This window comes from Bos taurus, chromosome 27, assembly GCF_002263795.3.
Source record: "Bos taurus isolate L1 Dominette 01449 registration number 42190680 breed Hereford chromosome 27, ARS-UCD2.0, whole genome shotgun sequence".
NCBI lineage: Eukaryota > Metazoa > Chordata > Mammalia > Artiodactyla > Bovidae > Bos > Bos taurus.
Window position 1 is genome coordinate 16483614 of NC_037354.1, and position 22821 is coordinate 16506434.

The window sequence follows — 22821 nt, forward strand, 5'->3', positions numbered from 1 at the left end:
CAAGAGAGCCTGTAAACTCCACTTGCAAACTTTTCATGCATAAACGGTAGCTAACTTTTTACTACACAAAGGATAGCTCTGCTGAACCTCTGTGTATGTGAAATAGGATAAAGAGAACCAAGACTTAAGGAAAAAGTTGATGCACTGTCAAATGTAAAAGTTCAAACATTTGTAGTTTATAAGGACTTTGGAGTCAAGGAATTACCTTCTTAGAATGTTGGACATTCAGAGAAAAAAAAATGGTCAGAAGGAAAATTTGATATGTGAGTTCAAAAATTTGCTCCTAATTTGAAAATTACTGAATTCTGATCCTTTACTGCCTGCAGACACACAGCATTGCTCTATGCAAAAATTCCAAAACAACGTTAAAAAAAAAAAAAAAAGTACTGTGAACTGTGAAATAAACTCTTTTGATAGTTTTCATAAAATGGAAGAGTTTGGAAAATGCAGCAGCAGTAGAATCTGCAGTTAAGTTTAAAATACATTACTAAATTTAAGAGCTATTGACAAAACTACAATATTTGCTTTTTCACCTGCAAATGAAACTCTACTAAGAAGCAAAGTAGTTTTATAAAAGCAAATTGAAAGGAAAAAAAAAATGGGGCTAAATTTTCATCAGAGAATAAAGGCTTGTCTTGAATAATTCTAAGGGAAAATGATTTATCAAAAATGAAAGAAAAGTGGCAAATAAAGAAATTTAATTCTTAAATTTCCCCAAATCAAGAGCATACAAGCATGAATATTTCATACATAATAGTATTAACACATACCTGTTTTAGAATTAATTGAAAAAAATCCCTGTGGATTTCCACTTGTGATTTTGTATGTCAGCTTGTCATCAGAGCTAGAGTCTGGATCAAATGCCTCGATCTGGACCACAGAGACATCCTTGGGAGAGTTTTCCATTATTTCCGGATAATAAACAGGCTCTGACGTCTGCGGAGCGTTGTCATTCACATCCTCCACCTCTATGTAGACCTCTACGAAGGAGGACAGGGGCACCACGCCCTGATCAGATGCGTAGACTGTCAGCCAGTAATGAGAGGTCGACTCGCGGTCCAGCCGATCTGAAGTCTCTATGACACCTAGCGAAGGAAGAAGAAAAGCATGAAGCACGATGTCAACAACAATAACAACCTGTCTCCATGGTAAAGTGTCAGTCGACACGACAACTCTGACTTACGCAAGGCTCACAGCTAAGCCATCTTAAGCAAACTCTCTCACCTCTCTTCATCTTGGTTTCCTCTTCTATACAATGGGATAACAACAGTATGTTGATTAAATGAACTAATACACTTACGGTGATCAGAATACAGCATTCGGCACATAATATCACTCTTATAGAAGTTTCTGTCATCATTAGTATTAGGTGCCAGGCACTATGTGGAGTGCTTTGCTTTACAAAAATTATCTGATTTAAGTCTCAAAACAGCCCAAAGAAATGAATGGGCAAATATGGTCTCTTACGTCCTGAAATCCTTCTGTTTCTTTTAATAGAATTGTGTTGCCTAAATAGATTGCGTTGCCTTAAACAAATGGCAACACAATCAAGATGCTACAAACATCAGTGCTCTCACCACGTTACAAGCTCCATAGGGGCAGACAGCCTCCGTGTCAAATACCAGTTTACCCAGCACGTTACTGTTTATTATTTATATAACTATTTATTAAATGAATGAACAAGAATGAATGTATATCTTAACTCGACTTGGTACAGAATCATCCTCATATGGACCCAAACTCGGACACAAGTCAACTAGTAAGAGGTAGAGCTATAAAATTACTAGGAAGACGGCTAGAATGTCTGTCTGAAATCACTCACAGGCTTACTTAGTCTCAGGATGATTAACAGCGGACATATCCATTTGTCTTGGGCACACACCACCTTTTTATTCAATGGTGTAATCTTGTCATTTGGTCTTCCCAAAATACATCACTGCATTTTTTCTCTTATGCACTGTGTGTGTGTACTAGTCACTCACTCATGTCCGACTCTTTATGACCCATGGACTGTAGCCCACCAGGCTCTTCTGTCCACGGGACTCTCTGGGCATGAATACCGGAGTGGGCTGCCATATCCTTTTCCAGGGATCTTTCCATCTCAGGGACTGAACCTGGGTTTCCTGCACTGCGGGCGAATTCTTTACCATCTGAGCCACAGCAAAGAGCATCACTGTGAATTAATGCTACTTTTAGTGTTCAATATGATCCAGGTTGAATTTTGGAAATCCTGCAACTCTAGATGCAGAAGGCAATGGCACCCCACTCCAGTACTCTTGCCTGGAAAATCCCATGGACAGAGGAGCCTGGTAGGCTGTGGTCCATGGGGTCACTAAGAGTCTGACATGACTGAGCGACTTCCCTTTCACTTTTCACTTTCATGCACTGGAGAAGGAAATGGCAACCCACTCCAGTGGTCTTGCCTGGAGGATCCCAGGGACGGGGGAGCCTGGTGGGCTTCCGTTTATGGGGTCACACAGAGTCGGACATGACTGAAGCGACTTAGCACAACTCTAGAATCCCTAAAGTTTTCCATGGAATGCAAAATACTATAGAAAAAGTAACAAATATTAATTTAATCTGTGCTCAGAAATGAAGCAGTATTTATTTTGACCAAATATACATCTGGATTTCTTATTTTTTGATCACAATGTAAATTTATATATATGCTTATCTGAGGTTATTAATATAAAAAAAGACCTCCTTTATTTTACATGTTAAATAATTATATCTAACCCTTCCCCAAAGGTTACCAACTTATAAAGAGCAAACCTAAATATTAAAATGTGAAGTGGATTACCATAAAATGAATATGTATTGCTATTCAGAAGCATTACGACTACCGCTTCATTAATTCTTAGCAAACCCTCAAAATGGATCTCCTAAAACTATAGAACAAAGACTCAGAACTCTTAAATAAAAAAGGAGCTAGCTGGTGTCTGTGCAGCAGATAAGTCAAACATGTTTTCCTCTTTCTCTTGTCCAAACATGAGGCTATGCATACTGAATCTGTTCACTAAATTAGCAAAATTATATCTGTTTTTAGCCTGAAAGAAGAGCACCCTGTGTAACCGTGGGAAAGTAATCTTTTCCAGTTTTTCTTTTTTATCGCTCCCATCAATTGATAACAAAGGACATCGGGGAATAACTGAATGTCCTAAGAGGATTACATAAACAAATGAATGCACACATGCTTCTCATTTCTGCCCTGTCATGAAAATGCAACATAATTCACTTGGCAGGTGAAGCATTATTAGAAAATTTCAAGACAGGTACACGGTACTTGTACTCACCTCTTTTGAATGCTAATCCTCAACTAGTTCATTTTAAAAGCTGTGTCTCCCTCTCAACATCATTTGTAGGCATTTAATAACAATAATTAGGAAAAGGTTTGTCCGTCTTTACTATATATCAGGCGCTATAACTATCTTACATGCATTATTTTATTCACTCCTTATATCTAATCTTCCCATATATGTGGTGTTATTATTCTCATTTTGTGAATGAAAATCTCAGATTAAAAGTGATGAGGCTTTCCCAGGGTCATAGGAAATGGCAGAGCTGGAGTTCCAACACCAGGAATCTCTGACTTCAGGTACCAACAAAATCCCATCAGTCTTACCGTTAGTATGACAAAGGTGCAGCCAACCAAATTTACTGTGAAAACCCTGAAAAGACCGGTCAATGCTGTTCTCTCCATTTTTTTGCAGATCAGTATTCAGAAGGAGTAAATTAAGTGTTCATTCATATACAATAGGTTTTTTTTTTTAGTGTCAGGGTAGAAGGAAAAAAGAGACAGAAAATGCAAATACATTACAAGATTTAAATCACAGACAAAAACAGCTATTGATTTTCCATCCAGTTCCACGTGGAGTCTGGTCTGAAAGCGTCCAGACTGCAGTGCGCATGTATGACACAGATGCTTCTGCTGGGAACTGCCCTCTCTCCCAATCAACCTAGCAACTGAGGGGGAGCCCACCTGTCTGCGCCTGACTGCTGAGCCACAGTCTGGAGGGAAGGTGTCAAGGTCCAGGGAATCGCCAGATATTACCATCAGTTCAAAGTGAGACACCAAAGCCGCTCCACTCAAATATGGGAGAAACTAGAATTGTGTGAATCAGCAATTAAACATGCCTAAGTGAGACACTCAGGTGTTCCTATTTCATGAATTCTTGGACTGATTATCTTTATGTATATTTTATATAGTGACTTCTGAGATGTTCATGTTTTAATGTCTTTTATTAAATCCTTGTAAAAGAGCAAAATTACTAAAAAAATAAGGTGAATTTTTAACTTCCAAAGGGAAAGGAGGGCATATGGAATAATCCCTTCTTTAAAAAAAAAAAAAAAAAAAGCTTAGATAATAAAATGAGTAAATTTGTTATATTTATAATAATTTAATAGTATACGGATTTACTGCATGTCAAGGACTTCATTAGGTGCTTACATGCATTAAATCATTTAAAGAACACAGGAATCATTTGATTTTCTTCCAAGCTTCACAAACGAGGAGGCAGAAGTTTAGATAAAGTAAGCAAATGGCCGTAGCCATAAGAGTGATTGAGAAGCACAGTGATTAAGGAGTCAGTCAACAGTTAAAGAGCTGGAACTGAGATGTGAATGAGCCAGTATGATTCCAGAACTTTGGCTCTTCACCATTAGGCTATCCTGTTATCATTAGCCACAGATTCATTGTCACACACACCACCACAGCAAGGGTGCTGGGTACCACGGACGTGGGTGGGGGCTGCCATGATGAGACTCCACAAGCAGTTTCCCACTGTGGAGGTAAGAGTCCTTCCCAAACTTAAAGGACAGTACAGCAGAGAAGATTCCAGGGCTCTGCTTGGTCACAGAGGTCCAGGGTCCACTGCCTAAGCACTATTTTAATCGCAGATTCTAATTCGAACCACTATTCTGAAAGCACGGCGTAGGTGGGAATAGACCATACTTTGGCAGAGAAATTTTTGCAGAGGGTTTGTAAGAGTCCAGAGTGAGGTACCTCCTTAACCAGGGGCTCATCAGAATCTCGGTTATTCTTTATAGGCATCCTGGTTGCTGAGACAACCAACAAAGCAACTACTTAGAAATCTGGCCAGAGCAGTTTTTATTCTTTCAGTCCTTACTCAGTTATTCCTTACTCCTTCAGTCATCATTCCAGTTCTTGTATACTTGTCACCATTCTCTCCCCCATCCTTCCTAGAGCCACAGCTAGCATGCATATATGGCTCTCTTCTGTAACTCCAGTTATCTTAACTCATTCAAAAGAAACAAATTTTCAAAAGTCCATCATGAAGACTTCTTCGTTGGTACCTTTTGCTGGAAGTGAATCGACCTACTGCGCTCATTCTCAAAACTAAACCCAGTCCCATTTTCCTCAGTCCACGATCTTCTACCAAACCAGCTTTCAATAACTCCTACTTTTCTGCACACTGGGTTATAACTTCATTTTTCCTGAAACAACCAACCAAAACTATAAATACCTAAACTCTGGTTTTAAAGAGATTTTTTTTTCAACACACTCCATTTTATTTGGCACGTATATACACCCATACGCTGACTTCCAATGATTTCCCTCTTGTCTTCAAATACCTCCCTCTCTGTGCCTATTTTTTGTTCCTCTTTCACTTTCTGGGGGAGCAACAATGGCATGCACCGGCTAGATGATCTGTAAGCCTGGGCTGTGAGAGACAAAGAAGTGATAGCCCAGGGCTGCGGCAGAGCTCTCTGCAGCCAGACGAGATCATCCGTGACGTACCAGAAAAAGCCAGTGAGATGGCTATGGTGGAAATGACACCTTTCTCGTCGAAAGGTTACAGCGCACAAGCAGCAGGCAAGGTAAGGATGCTGCTGTGTGATTCGACACTGTGCATGCTGAGCACAGAAGACAAGTTCAGACAAGCTTGGTATATACGCACCATCCAGCAATGTTCTAAGAATCATTTATCAGCTTTAATGAAACACAACGGAAGCAAGAGATGGCTAGTTTCTCCAATCTCAAGAATACAAGGAAGGCATTTTCAGGGGGAGTTTGTTAAAAGCTGAAAAATTTGAAAGAAGCCGGAAATCTGGAGCTATTAAATAAAAATATTTATCATTCCTAACATACTCTCTAGGATTTCCAAACTACCACCAGATGTCACTATGGAAACTGATTTTAAATGTGCCTACAGTGGAAAAATAGAGCTGAAAGAAAAAATACAATGTAACTGTTCAAAGAGCTTGACCAATGTGGCTGAAAATACTGCTCACAGCAAAATTTCTTTCAAAAAGGTTTCATTCATGTCCATATATTTAAACAGGCCCATGATTAGACAGGTACCGATGGCATCTTCCTTACACAGTCCAATTATTCAAAGGCTGTAGGGTACAGTGTTAGTTGCTCAAGTAAGTGGCCCAAAAGTAAATAAAAGTTTCCAAAAATAACTGCTTTCTGCTGCCCATCCCTGATGGCTGATGGCCTGTTAACTTGAACACTGGCCTTGGACAGGAACGGCCAGCAGTCTCCCCAGCTGCCACCAGTCAGCAAGATGCTTTCAACACAGCAATCTTTAAGGCAGAAATAAAATAATATGTAGTCACTATAGTGCCCAAAAGAATTCAACTGATTCAAATTCCCATGGCCAGAGAGTACCTTTTCTTCCTGGAATTTTCCTATTTTCTTGGTTTAACAGGTGTTGGCCCCGTATCAAGTTCTAGTACCAAAGCTTTCAACAAAACCCTGCTATTTCAGCTTCTTTGGCTACTCCAGCTAAAAATTACTTACAATCAGCAACAATTTGGCAACATAAACTTGCAAACCCTACCCTCATCTCGGATATACCGTATCATCATACCTTTTTTTTATTTTAAACTTCTCTGCAACCAAGCTTATGGCAGCAATTGTATGAAAAGCTTCTTAGTCAACCACCAGAAAAACTTCAACTGTAATTTTTGATGATATTTTCCCTGGAGGCAACAAGGGGTTGACCGTTCTTTTCTCCATTTCTATAGTCTCATCATAAACAGAGTAACTCTTTTGGAACTAAATGTTTTCTCAAATGTAAAAACAATACTCACTTAAAAAGAACAGCCGTCTTCTACAGACTAGAGATACAACAGCTATGCTTCTGCAGTTAATCTGCAAATGGTTACTCCATTTTTTTCCGCTCATTATGGAAAAATCAGAAGTCGCTCAATTGTCATATTAAATAGCAATGTGCTTAGTAATGTGCTACAAGGCATTCGTCTTTAAATTTAAAGAGTAAACGATACGCTCTCTCCTAAAAACTAAATCTTTTCAGGGCATGGATTTGTTGCCTGTTTTGTTCAGGGCCTGGTAAATGGGTACTTATTAAGGATGTGCTGAAAAACAGATGTTCATCAAAAAACAAGGTAAGTATGAAAAACAAGTCCCAAACCAGAGTAACTTAAGGAAATATGACGGCTAAAGGTCATGTGAGGTCCTGGGTAGGATCCTGGACCAGAAAAAGCACACTGGATAAAAACCAAGGAACTGAGTAACGGCCTTAGTCAACAAGAACGTATTGATATTAGTTCATCAATTATAACAAATAGACAATAATAGGGGAAACTGTGTAGGGCAGGGGACCATATGGGAACTCTGTACTAGCTGCTCAACTTTTCTGTAAATCTACCAAATTTTTTCAAAAGACGTCCATCAGAGATAATGAATATGCAATGTTTCTTCTTTAAGTGATAAAAACTTTTCTGAATTTTCTTTTTAATCTCATTTTCATTAAACAAAAGATTCAGACTGATAATGTTATTAACATAACACCTTGAGAGATCCTGGAGTGTCCATAGGAAAATCCTTGTTATGTTGGGCTAAAGATTTAAACAGCAATCCAATTATTTATCTGTTTACACTGTAACTTCTAAATTTACTGTAAATGTAAGAAAGATCTGCTATCACTCAAGTTTTGCCTTGATAACATTAACGTGCAAAGGTGATAAAATGAGTTTCTTGATATAAAAAGCTCTATTTCTGAAATTTAACCACTCTTGAAAATGACTGCACCAATCTGACATGCAATAATATCTAACAAATGAAAACTCTTTAGTTCTTTTAGAAACGTTAAGTACAGTAGATCATAATATAAATATGTAACATGTATATATTTAATGTTCCTGCCTGTTTTTGCATTAGTTGGCAAAATTACATAGTTATTGCTGACTAAAATACAGCAACAAATGAGATAAGAGTCTGTTAAATTAAAGACATTTCAGATGCTAAAATGGCTATACAGTCCACCTAGGGAATGACACAGAAAGAATGCTTTTGGTAGTCAAATAAAAGTTTCATACTTCCTTTCACCTCAATAAGATATTATCATGTATTTTTACTGGTGTTGGTAAGTACAAAACATAAGGAAAATATAGAGAGAGTCATGTTTAACAGTCTTGCAGACAAAAATTCTCTGCTAAAAAAAAAAAAATCTTATACTTCTAAAAAGAGAGTAATACACTTTCACTAAATGCTCAAGAGCACACAAATAGGATAAATATTCCATGCTTTTGATAAATTTAAAAAAGGGCAAAATGAATCCACTAAGAAGCAACCCCCACAGGCCACGCAAGCCCCTATGCAGCACATCAGCATACAGCACAGTCCACTGTGTACCGCTCTGTCTTCTCATGGCTAAAAAGAGTAAGACCTGTCACAAAGGTGAACAACACGGTACCTACTGCGACCATCATCCAGTCTTCCAAAAGCAAGAGTTTGCCGTGTTATTTTGTGAGAAGCTATTTGTGACTAAGAACACAGCAAAGTCAAGTCAAGTGGTAATGGTGATATTATTATAAAACAGCAAATCCATCTATTATACAGAGTTCACGATATACCAGCTACGATTTCAAGTATTTCTCAAAGCTTTTCATCTTTACAGAAACTCTAAGAAGTGGGTAATAGAGTTAGAAACTCTAAGAAGTGGGTTGTTAGTTAGTTTAATAGAGTTAAATAGAGAAGAGGAAACCATGTCTATTTCAGATGAGGAAACAATGTCAGCCACCTGCCCAAAGTCACACCATTAAGTTTATTCCTGGTGGAACCAGGGCTCAATCCCAAAGAGTCTGGCTCCAGCCATTCTGTTACACCTCTGAGTCTCTGGCTGTGTCCTCTGATTGGAGAAACGCACAAAGGAAACTCAACACAGCCTGCCACTTCCTGGGAAAGTCCTGTCTTCAACAGAATGCACAAATGCAGAGACTAGATGGAAAAAACTGGTTTTATTGTTTTCCCAACATTTGGGGATCTGGGTAAAAGATCTGATGCTGCAAAAACCTTGCTGTTCTGTGTCATTAAAACATTAAGCATGTTTCATAGCATCAGGACAAAAAGGGGACGTGGCTAATTTATTACGGTACATATGACACAGCTTTAAAAAATGGTATGTCTATTAATTACAAGGAACAATGTCAACAATATACAGATTGAGTGAAACTATAAATCTTTATAAAACTGTATATATAGAGTACAACCTTGATTTGGTTTAGTTCTATTTCAAACACCACAAGTACAAAAACAGAAGTATATGCCCGGTGGAGGGGGCAGTGGGGAAGGTTCAGAATAAACAGTGACAGTGGGACAATAAAGGAAATTGATGAATTAAAAAAGTTTTTAACTGTAAATTTCCCTAACCATGAATTTTAAGTCATATTTAAAATGAATACAATAAAAAGCCAAGTCAAACTTAAGTACCAACAGACCTTTAAGAGTTTTGCCAGTATAACCTTCTTCTTTCATTTTCTCTTTATAGCTTAGATATACTTTCATCTCTTTCATTTAATCTGAGTCAATGGATAACAACTGACAGCTTCAATGATTTAATATTCAAAAGTATTTATTAATATATATGAAACTACTTCCAGTGCCAGATCGAAGTACAACTTTATGAAACAAATTACATTACAATGAGAACTAAACAAACAAAAAAGACTTCTTAAAAGCCTTATTATATATAGGAAATTATATAATTATATTGCATTGAATTAGATCATAAGTTAACGATTAAAGGGAAAGCTTCTTATGCAGTAACTGTCAATCTGTTTTTTCATTATTTAGATTGCCTATTTAAATCATTTTAATTAAACTGTATATCTATCAACTCTTTCAATTAAAACTGCTGCAGTTTTAAAATCAGCTGAGGAAGCTTTTTGACTTGCCAAGTTACTAAAACGTATTAATTAAAGTTCATAATCAGATTTTAAGCATCATGTTTCAAGTCCAGGGATTGCTTTAGCTTTGCAAAGAGTCATTCCCATGGCAAGCCCTGCTAAATCATGTTTTTATGCTTTGTGGAAAATGGTTCCAAGTTCTGATTTCCATGTCAGAATCATTAATATTGTTAATGAGGGCTTCCATGGGTAAGCTCGTTTAAAGAGGATCATCCTTGGGTATCAAACGTATCATCTGAACACATACTGCTGCGATAAAACTACGTACACCAGCCAGTCTTGGGAGGGAGGGATTAAGAGCCAGAGGATGCAAGCGTATCACATTCCAACGGCACTGCTTCTAGCAGTTTGTTTCTCGTTTTAAAAGGTTTTCAATTCCAACGTAGATTACTTTTTCCACCTTATAGTTCTTGGATGCACACTCAGCATATGGTTTATATATGCCATTTTGTTGAATACTCACAATTATTCTGTAAGCTCAACGGCCTCTCCTCATCTTCCATAACACAGAGGGTTAGAGCTGAAAAATCACTGGACTAAGGTCATCATCATAGTACAGATTCATCAGTGAATTAATTAAAGAATTCCCTTACTCTTAGTCATCTAAGCACTTACATTCACTAACCTGTCTTAAGCCTCAAAAAGTTGAGTAAGTTGCCTTAAGTTACCCAACCAGTTGCAGAGCTGCTGCTAAGTTGCTTCAGTTGCGTCCGACTCTGTGCGACCCCACAGACGGCAGCCCACCAGGCTCCCCCATCCCTGGGATTCTCCAGGCAAGAACACTGGAGTGGGTTGCCATTTGCAGAGCAGAGAGAATCCAATGGCACCCCACTCCAGTACTCTTGCCTGGTAAACCCCATGGATGGAGGAACCTGGTGGGCTGTAATCCATGGGGTCGCTAAGAGTCGGACACGACTGAGCGACTTCACTTTCACTTTTCACTTTCATGCATTGGAGAAGGAAATGGCCACCCACTCCAGTGTTCTTGCCTGGAGAATCCCAGGGATGGGGGAGCCTGGTGGGCTGCCGTCTATGGGGTCACACAGAGTCGGACATGACTGAAGCGACTTAGCAGCAGCAGCGGCAGAGAATCCAAAACCTGGCTGACTAGTCCACAGCTGAAACTCACAGCCACCAGGGGGCTCCCTTCTGCTTTTCCTGTTCTTACGGGGTGAAGAGATGTGATTTAACAGGCCCGGCCAACTCTTCAAGTCCCGGTTCTTTCCTCATAAGCCTGGGAAGGTGATCATGGGCTTTCCTGGTGGCTCAGTAGTAAAAAGAATCTGCCTGCCAATGCAGGAGATGCAGGTTTGATCCCTGGGTCAGGAAGAGCCCCTGGAGAAGGAAATGGCAACCCACCCCAGTATTCTTGCCTGGAGAATCCTATGAACAGAGGAGAGACTAGCTACAGTCCATGGGGTCACTAAGAGTTGGACATGACTTAGCGGCTAAACAGCAAAAAGGTGATCTTCATAAATCTATCACTATTGATGGAAATAAAAAATCAACACATCAAAAGTTTACCTCACCTGCCCATAGTGGGAGGAATGAAAAGAATTAAAGTGTAAAGGATCGAACCCGTGTCTCTTGTGTCTTCTGCATTGGCAGATGGGTTCTTTACCAGCTGAGCCACCAGGGAAGCCCATAAACCCAACTAAATGTGGGCCAAATGGATCCCCACACAAAGTTCAAGGATCCCATGTGACTAAGTTTAGGATAAAAAAGGGAAAAGGATAGAAAAAACAATTCACACGATCCTGTATCCATCAAGTTAGTATATTTATCATGCCATCCTGTTACATAGAAGTGCAGGCTTCATTTACATTAAATGAAGCATAAAGTTATAGGCATTGTAATTACTGAATACCACGCTAAGAATATCATAACTGAAAAAAAAAAAGAATATCATAACTGAGTTAGTTGTGAATGTGCTGTTATTAATCTTAAAACATTGAGAGGTAGAGATGGAGTTCTACATCTTAAAAGCAAGTTGTAAACATTTTGTGTCAGACAAAAACTGACTGCTTTAAGAAAACCCTCCTTTGGAAAAGAAATCTTGGTGACATCTTAATCCAGACTCCAATACTCAATAAAACCTATACCAATATCCAATACTCCAATAACAGATTTAAAAAAGAAAACTGTACTCTACAATACTGGTTTCATCAGAAAGGATTTACTATCGTTTAAGGTGGCCTGGATCTTGCTAGAAATTACTCTGGAATCTGGTATTACTGATTTATACCTTCTTTCAGTCATTCAACAAACATACGGGTCCTAAAATGGCCAGGCCTAGAAAGAAGTACTAAAGAAACCAAGAACAGTCAAACAAATTATTATGGGGGAAGGTAGTTAAACAAAATAGTAATTTATTCCTTCAAACTGCCTTTTTCAGAAGGGCAATGTAGTATTTTAATGACTAGTTATCAGAACATTTATTTTCTATTATTTCTATCTCTTGCACAGAAGTCATGCAAATCCATTTTTAGGTTATCAGTGCCTGACTGAACTTTAGGATGCAACATGTAATATATGATTTTAAAAAATAAATTATAACATTAATTCCATTTTCTGAGAAAAGACAGAGAGAAGTTGTATATATACACTAAAACTGGTAGATTACAGGGTAAGTGAAATTTTTCTTCCTTGTGTTCTCATCTTCTAATTTTTCTATAAGAACTACATATGTGTTGCATAAAAATACTTCTTTTAGCCCACGTGTATAAAGGATTAATCCAAAGTGTATCAACTAGAACTTGAGAAATTTCAGAAATGTAAAAGCAACCTTTAAAAGTTAAGAGTGACTTCGAGGTTTTCTTAAGCCGGGTAACAACTGTCTGAAACACTTGTACTGCGAAGTGCGCTCCAACATGGAGAGGACAAGGGACTATTCAGTGATTCAAATGTCAGCTGAGAGGACTCTGCCTCATGCCAAACTCCTTAACGCACTCCCTTGCTAAAGAAGGAATGGAATGAGATTCCTCGGCTACAGTCAAGTATTACAGTGGCCACTGTATAAACACAGCTCTTTCCAAAAGAGACAGTTGTCTCCGAAGTCCTGGAAGGCACCGGGCTGGGAGAAGAGCAAGCGTTCCTTTTCCTCAAGTCTGTTTAGGTTTCTAGAAAACAGATTCTAAACACAGAAAACTGCAACTACTTTTCTTAAAATAAAACTTGAGACCCACATGCAGTTCAGCGACCCATACGCCATTCAGCTATGCAAAGGGTACATGTGTTTTACATGATCTGAATCCTAGTTGGAGAAAATAAAAATCCCTATACCGTATAAATCCCCCCCTTTCCTAGCTACTCCCAAACAGCATTTTTTTTTTTTACTTTTGATCAGTGAATGAAACAAACCTGTTTCTCTATTAAATTCCATTTTAATAATAAAGCAGTTTTCAAATTCAAATTAATGTACAAATTGAAAAGCTATAATTTAAAGGTAATATTCAGCTACTCTTAATATCCAATATGCTGCCAAACCCCAGTCTCTAAAAGATCTCACAATGCAGGTGAAACTAACCTAGTTGCAAACTCACTCACCACCACTAATAACTTAGGATAAACTCTAGGTAAATTGTGTTTTATGCTAACAAATTAAATCAAACACCTATCAATAATGACCTAAACTCATTACAAGATTTGATTAAACCTTACTAAGAATACCAAGGCAAAACATCACTGTGTATTATACACAGTCCCCTCTCTAACTTCACCTATTTTCTGAATTCACATTTCTTTAAACGAAGAAAAGGTATTAGGAAGGGACTTCAACAGACCAGAAGATTCCTAATTTGAATTTTTTTTTTTAATCACGAAAGATAGGGGAGGAATTATATAGTCTGCACTATGCTAAGCAAATAGGAAAACAAACTTCATGAAGTACTCTGAAACACTGGGAACAGTAATCCATTACCTTAGAGATGATGGAGACATAATTCTTACTGGAGACAATAATAGGCTATACAAGAGTAGATGGATGGGGTCTCAAATAGCTGTCATGTGTCTACACTAAAAAAACACTAAAGCAGAGAACTGAATTTGGGAAAACAATTAACTGTATAGAATAAATAACCACAGTAGTTCTCATAATATTTTTTTTTCTTAACTTCATCTGAGACCAAAGTTGTTCTTTAAAAAAGTAGTAATGAACATTTCATTAACAAGTGAAATATTTTCTTCTCTAGTTCTCCCAACCATTGCTAAAAAGGGCGGGGGGGGAGACAATAGAAGATACAGACTATGAAAATAAGCACAGGGATATCATGTAGCCATGCTGCTGCTGCTGCTAAGTCGCTTCAGTCGTGTCCGACTCTGTGCGACCCCATAGACGGAAGCCCACCAGGCTCCCCCGGCCCTGGGATTCTCCAGGCAAGAACACTGGAGTGGGTGGCCATTTCCTTCTCCAATGCATGAAAGTAAAAAGTGAAAGTGAAGTCACTCAGTCACGTCCAACTCTAGCGACCGACCTCATGGACTGCAGCCCACGTAGCCATAGATATTAGAAAAGTATATACAATCTAATTAGAAGAAATAGTCAAAATTGCACAACAATTAATTACAGCATTCTGTTGTTCAGTCTCTCAGTCGTGTCCACGTCCTTGCAACTCCATGGACGGCACACCAGGCTTCCCTTGTCTTTCAGTCTCCTGGAATTTGCTCAAAGTCATGTCCACTGAGTCAGTGATGCCATTCAACCATCGCATACTACTTGTAATTAACTAGTAAAACAGTTACTGAAACGTCTCAGAGATGATATAAAAATATAAATAAATACAAATAAAACCTTCTTGATGAAAGGTACAACCGACCAAAAGTACAAAACACTAAAAACACATCTTCCTTAATAGTTAAGTAAATGGTAATCTAATAAAATGGAAGTTTTTCACATTTTGTTTTGAAAATTATCTTTACTTTCCAAAATTCTCCCCCCACCCCGCCCCTGCCACCAAAACTAAATACAAATTCAAAATGCAAAGGGGAAAAAAAAAAGCATGAGACATAAACATTACTGGCATTTCTAAAAAACCTCAACGATTTCTAGCACATGACAGGATATCAGATAAGTTCAAAGGAAGGAGGCCAGATGTTCTCTTATCAACTCTATCATTTTTAAAATGATTTTTAAAAAAGAGATTCAATCCTAAACTCCTGGATAGATTTGTCTCTTCATCCAACCATTCACGAAAGAAGTAGTAAAGCAATCATATCTTTTCCAGTTATTTTACTTTTTGGTTGGTTTGCTATAACAAGCTATTTGTTAAAATCTGAAAAAATTTATAAATGATCACTTTATAATTTGGTAACTTCTCAAGCATAACTCACAGATCCCGTAAGCTAATCCATTTACTTCTAACAATATCAATTAATGGAAAGAATACATATGTTATTTCCCAAATGATCTAAGTACCAAATCAGAAAAACAAAATAACTGTGTTTGTAAATTTAGTCTCAACTAAATATTCAAGGAATTTTAAAGATGCTCACTTGACTAGCATATTCTGAAATAATGCTGGCATAGCCATGGCTTTAATTATTGTCTTTAAAAGAGAAATATAACCCAACAGACTAACCTAATCTATTCAAAAGAAATTGCAAGGGGTCAGAATAAAAGACTGAGATTCCTTTAGCAGAACTGATGTTTTCCAAAAGGGAAAAACAGCTAATTCAAAGATTCAACGACGAGAACTTCATAACCATGAGATCTGAATTATATTTGTGACTATTGATGATACCATAATAAATCATTTAACATGCTTCCATAAAGCAGTCATTTCTGCAGTGTTTCTCTCCTCCTCATCTACCACTTTTCCCTGGGCCCTCAACCCCCACTCCTCTGGAGGAAAACATAATGGGATCCATACTCCCATATACCTCTACAAAGGCACAGGGAAGCAGCTGATCTCCTAAGTAAACAGCATTTTATGAAGTTTCGTGGTACTTAATTACTTTTTATGGAGTTTCGTGGTACTTAGTTACTTTCAACCATCAAACTAGATAAAAAGAACTAAAAAACAAGTGATAAAAATCATCTAATTCAACCCTCTAACTTCACAGATGAGGGAGCCGTGATCGAGAGATACAAGACGTGTCATTAGGCTGCAGAGCTTGAATCAAAGCCCTAAGTGGAACCCCATCTCCTGAGATTCCAACCTACCTTCAAGAGCAGTACCTAGCAGAGAAATGAAGGGCTGTCTTAGCCCAAATTCCAGTGGGAGTGAAATGAGGCTTCGTGTTTGTGGGAGAGATGACTGGTATCAGGAATAGTAAGCATCAGTGGCACAATCTCAAGGTTAACCACTAGAGAGCTCAAAATACTCCTGGCCCGACCTTACCTCGCTCTCCACGACTCTCACCTAATCACACTTGCCAATCACTGATGAAGGGTATTACTCATTTCAGAACTGGAGAGGGCAACGGGATTTTCAGAAAATGTAGGCTCTGTTCTTCAAATCCATCACTCTGAAGCACATTAGTCTTCAAGAAATATAATCAATCATTCTTACAGTGTCCTTGTTAACGGTCCCAACTCTGCACTTCAATAAATGTGTGACTGATGGTTATTTATTACTGTCAGTGCCTCAGTTTCCTCACATATAAAATGGGGAGAATAGATGTGTTTCAAGGATTACTTGATTAGTATTAAAAAATACAGGCAATAACTACTACTAAGTCCATACTGATGCTTAAGAAGCTAAAGCAGAGCCAAGATTTAGGAAGATTCTTATAGAGCTGAAATGTGAATGTGAAAGTCACTCAGTCATGTTTTTGTGACTTCATGGACTATACAGTCCATTGAATTCTCTAGTCCAGAATACTAGAGTGGGTAGCCTTTCCCCTCTCCAGGGGATCTTCCCAACCCAGGGATCGAGCCCAGGTTTCCCGCATTGCGGGCAGATTCTTTACCAGCTGAGCCACAAAGGAAGCCCAAGAATACTGGAGTGGGTAGCCTCTCCCTTCTCCAGGGGATCTTCCCAACCCAGGAATTGAACAGGGGTCTCCTGCTTTGCAGGCGGATTCTTTACCAACTGAGCTATCCGGGAAGCCCAAAGTTGCTTGGTCGTGTCCAACTCTTTGAGGCCCCGTGGACTATACAGTCCATGGAATTCTCCAGGCCAGAATACTGGAGTGAGTAGCTGTTCCCTTCTCCAGGCATGACACCTTAATCCCTAACTTTGTACTTTACAAGGATGCTACCATTACTTCAGAGACAAACTAAAGAACAGAAACCACATTATATTGAAGTAGTGTTTGAAGCAAAATATTAGAATCACTTGAAGACCAGGTGACTAAACCACTCTGAGTGTCCTGAATGGGATACTGCAGAGCAGGGGACTAGTAGATTGCTGTGTCCACACTTTACACAGAGGCACGTAAGTCAGTTGTTTCACTGTCGGTACAAAAAAATATGTTAAATGTTTGCATCCAGACTGCAGAAGTGGTCACTGAGGCCTGTTATAAACCCTCTCCCAGAACCCCAATAAAGGACAGAGTTACTTTTAGAAGATGCTATACAGTCTCATTTCAAATATGATGTGATTATCAAAACTAGAAAAAAAATCAAATTAGAACACTTGATTACTAAAAAAAATTTGAAGACTAAACTATATATTATAGTTAATCCCTTTGTCATCAAAGGGTATAAAACTGTTAGTACTGGAGATAAGGAACATTAGAGGATTTCTTTATCTAAGTTAAGAGCTGGGTACAGGAAGATGAAGCAGAACCCTCCCAAGATTCTTTTCAAAGCTTCATTAATTTTACTTCTACACTGCAAAAAATTGTTGCTGTTGTTATTTAGTCACTAAGTTGTATCTGACTCTTTTGCAACCCCACGGACTATAGCCCACCAGGCTCCTTTGTTGATGGGATTTCCCAGGCAAAAATACTAGAGTGGATAGCCATTTCCTTCTCCAGGGGATCTTCCCCTCCAGGGGATTGAACCTGTGTCTCCTGTATCAGCAGGTGGATTCTTTACTGCTGAGCCACCAGGAGAAGCCCTAAAGTGTCTCTAATTCAGACTTTTTACAATGTATAAGCACAAAGAAAAACTTCTTTGAAATTAAAAACTTGCTTCTGAAAGAAATCAGCTGAGTTTTAATGATATTTTTTAACTTGTTAGAACAGCAATCTTATTTCAAAGGTTTATATCCAAGAGAAAAGTCTATTACCAAAGAGGAAAATTGATTTGGCACACCATCAAAACCGAAAGCAGCCTTTTTCTTCTTTTCCTCCTTGACACCAGTGATTACCAGCTATCACAGAGGTCCTCAAGGAGCCAGGCGTAAAGCCTGGACTGGCATAAGAATTCACAGTGGGACTTCCAAAGGGTAGAGCAGCAGGTGGCATGGAAAAAAGAAACCTCAGCAGCAAACTGGGAGGGCAGGCAAGCTGGACCTCTGCTGGGTGAGTCAGGGCCACACCCTGCTCTGGCCTGAAGGTGCATCCCAGCAGTCACCTCCAGCCATGTTATCTTCTTTGTGAAAAGACAAACTTTTGAAAGACTTTTTAAATTACATAATTTTTTTTATAAGGTCTCAATTGAACTTCTCAGATGGTAAAGTATCTGCCATCAATGAAGGAGACCTGAATTCGATTCCTGGGCTGGGAAGATCCCTTGGAGAAGGAAATGGCCAGCAACTCTGGTATTCTTGCCTGGAGAATCCCATGGACAGAGGAGACTGGTGTGCTACTGTACCTGGGGTCAAAGGAGTCAGACACATTGATCAAGTAACACACACACACACACACGCTCACGCACACACAGACTGACCCTTCATGCAGATGCACTAGATCCAGGCCCAGACTAAGGTTCCGCTGTACGGTGTGTTTAGGGCTTCTCTGCCTGACACCATGAAATGAGTGATGAGTGCTTGAGGAAGGCCAGGCCTTCGGCTGTGCGAGGGAGAGAGTGCTTGTGTAAATTTCCTGTTGGCTCCCAGACAAGACTCACCCGCTACTGTGCTTCTCACCTAGAAGGCACCTGCATTCCACACCTGTACATTTCCAGGCACAGAAAGTGGAACTGATATTTGGCCCACTTTCAGCAGAATGAAATCACGAAGAAACTTCTTTAGAAAACTTCAAATAATTACCAAGCATTTTCCCGAGCAATCAACATCCTTTCACAAGTGAATGATCACAGGTTAATCATTAACTTTTGAGGGGAGAAGGGGTAACTGGGGTGGGGGGAGAGGGGGAGGAGGGGATAATTGGAAAAAAAAAAATTACAGGTCCCATTACCCCACTAATGTTAGAGGCAGCACAGTGAAACACTTTCAGGCAAATCATCTGTATATGGCAATAAAACGAAACAAAAACTCAAATTAAAAAAAAAAACAAACCTTTTGGATAGGGTACAGTATTAAATAAAAGAGGTGTGGTTTCCGTTTACTATTCTGAGTTTTGACTAACCGAAAATATTGATCTCTTATTATTTTTGGCAACTTCTTTTATGTCCAGAGTCAAGTCATGAATTTTAGGAATGCAGCAGGCAAGCTCCACTTGTGCATGAAATACTGTATCTAAGAGGATGAAAGACCAGTGCCCTAATCCCCTGGGCAAGAAAGGTAAGTATAGAGCCCGGGTCTCAAAGCCAGAAATGACGGAGGAGTCACCGAGAAGCACATTCCTGTCTTATCTGGCTCGACTTTGATTCACCTCACCTTGCTTTCAACACAGGAAGGGCAGTCCAAGGGCATTCTCCTCAGATCAAACAAAGCATTCGGAACCAGCAGAGGCAGACAAGTGAACTCTTCTCAGGGGGAAAGGAAGAACAAGCCTGGCATTTCATGAATGGATAAGCTGTAATGAAGCATTTTGGTCTGTGTCCTTACATAAAATTTCAAAGAGCTGCTAGAATATGGGACTGCAACACAAAGCGTTAACCACTGCAAGAGAGGCAGTTAGCCGCAGAGTTAAACACCCACGTTTTTTAGTAAGAACGTCAAATACACGAAGACCTGCAATTTCCTATTTCAGAGGAAAAATCTGCAAAAAGATTTCCTTAAAATCACAGATTTTGCAACCAGCAAATAACGGCCTGGCTTCAGTGCCTCCAGCTATTCCTTAGGTGACGATTACACAGTCAACATTAAAAAAAAAAAAATCCAGTTAACTTTTCTTTTGAACACAACTTCTTTAGCTTTTTGAAGCATTTAGCTAGTAACTTTCCAGCCAGTAACATTTAGCCAGTATAAGGCTTTCTACACATAGGATTCTGTGACAATAACAGAAATCTGCTTTCCAGAAAGCCAACACACACTTAGTTACTTACGCCATGAAGACTTCGGGGTAACATTTACCTTAGACTATTTTATTTGCTTCAAATTAGGTAAGAAACATTATTCTCTCGAATTAAAAAACACTGGCAGACTCTGGATTCTCTGATCCATTTGGCAGGTTGCTTGGTAACTTATCCAAGTCCATTTTGAAGCGGGCTTCCCAGGTGGCAAGAGTGGTGAAGAAACTGCCTGCCAACGCAGGAGGCATAAGGGACAGGAGTTCGATCCCTGGGTTGGAAAGATCCCCGGGAGAAGCGCAGGGCAACCCGCTCCAGTATCCTTGCCTAGAGAATCACGTGGACAGAGGAGCCTGGCGGACTATGGTCCATAGGGTTGCAAATAGTTGAACACACTGAGGCAACTCAGCATCCACACACGTCCATTTCAAAACACCCAGGCTGTGGGAATCTGCTGTAAGGAAGTCTGCTTCCCTTGATGAAACAGAACGCAATGTACCCTCCCCCACCCAAAAAACCTACTAAAATAAATGAATCAACCTCAGATCCCTACTCTACCTCCGGTGACTCTCTGACTCACTCACGACAATCCCTGAAGCTAGAATTCAAATACATACAGGAAGGAAGCATTGGGAAATACAGCCCCAAAGAGCTGCAATCAACCAACTGTTCCATTAAAACAGACAACTACTGTCTGGTTTAGAAAAATAATGGAATTTTTACTTCCAGATGATTAAAGATGCATCCATTCGGTATTGTCGCCTTTAGAACAAGTCCCCCACAATGCATAAGGCATCGTGCACATAACTATTTGTGAATTTTCTCCACCCAAATTCTGAAGAAACCACGTAGAGACTTTTTGCTCTGCATACTTCCTCCTATCTTTATCATTTCATTGGTAAATTAGACTCTAAAAGGCACTCGTTATGATTTACTGCCATTGTAGGTATGCAACAGGAAGCTAACAAAAAACAGACATTTGTGGATTTCCAAATGAGTGTTCTTTTTTCCAAGGGCTCAATAAAATCACCTCGGCATATTTAAATCAATGTAGTAACCTCATAACATCCAGATCTAATCTGTTTAAACGCAGTACTCTGCCTCAATTACAAATCTAATGTTAATATTTTATTCTCAGGTCGACTGCCTAAGTCATTATCTCAAAACTTTGGTTTTCTAAAAACCTATTCTTCACACAATTCTCTTTGAACAGAGCCCTGTGTCTTTTATCAGCGTCAAGAGCTGTTCCCAGGTACTTAATTTGAGTTAATAGCTGTCAAGGAATTGCTTGTTGCCTGATAACAGAGCTTGGATAATCTGTTCTCATATCATCCCATGAATAAGTTAATTTGTTTTAATTCGATCCCTGTGCTGCTGAGTATATATCAACTATGGATGTGTGTTAGTGAATTAATTTACAAGGACCACTTAGGGAAGGAAGAGAGAAGAACTTGTATTCTTGGTTTTAACAGCAAAAGAACAGTTTTTATTTGAAAAGCCTCACAACAGCTAACATTAGAAATTCATACTAAACATATGCTTTTTTTTTTAAACTTTACATAACTGTATTAGTTTTGCCAAATATCAAAATGAATCCGCCACAGGTATACATGTGTTCCCCAAAACAGATCAAGTGAAATAAAAAGTAAGGTCTCATTTTAGAGTTATTTCCCACCCTACCCACCCACAAAGGAACTTTAGTACACAGCAGACATACATTAAAAAAAAAAAAAAAAAAGCAGCATTAAGATGCCACTGGGGAGAAAGAGCTTTTTAAAAAAAGTTGAATTAAATCAGAGGACAGTCTCCAAAAGTTTGCTTGTAAAAATCAGAATCTTCAAACGCATCACCAGAAATACAGCCACAAAATAATAATCACCATTTCAATTATGATAGTTCCTTGAATGAAGTAAGTTTTTTTGACTAACAATATTGGCATCTTTTGGGTTTTTGCTTTGAAACCCAAATTGTCAGTGGCAGCCAGAATGCAGAGAGAGGAACTGTCTTAAATTGCTGATGAAGCTTTCATTTCTAGATAAGTATGTGGCAATTTGTTTTGTATCAAAAAGTTTTTAAAATTTTTATTTCCTCTGACCTAGTAATTCCACTTTCTGCAATCCATGCTAGGGCAACAGAGAAACAATACACACACAAGAAAGTAATTTAAAAGTATTTAAAAACTGGGTATTGTTATACATATCACCATTAACCTCTGTGATGGCATACTATTTTACCAAGAATCAAGTTCTTTAAGAATATTTAAAAATCATAAAAGGATATGAATATTGAAAGAAAGTCAACAAAGCGATATGTACGATGTAAATTAACTCTTTAAAAAACCCAGCACTTGGAGTTATATAGGGATGTATGTACACAAGTTAGGAAAACATTTCAGTGATGCT

The 22821-nt window shown here is 38.7% G+C and overlaps 1 protein-coding gene across 7 annotated transcripts in view; it reads right to left on the bottom strand.

Annotated features, from left to right (window-relative positions):
- FAT1 (FAT atypical cadherin 1) overlaps positions 1-22821 on the bottom strand; it is a 125930-nt gene that overhangs the window by 63430 nt on the left and 39679 nt on the right. For all 7 annotated transcript variants that reach the window (XR_815911.4, XM_010820249.4, XM_059882182.1 and 4 more), the window contains 1 exon segment: positions 771-1085. Coding sequence is in view for 6 of the 7 variants with exons in the window: in XM_010820249.4 (XP_010818551.2) it covers positions 771-1085 (315 nt within the window). In the remaining variant the exon portion in view is untranslated.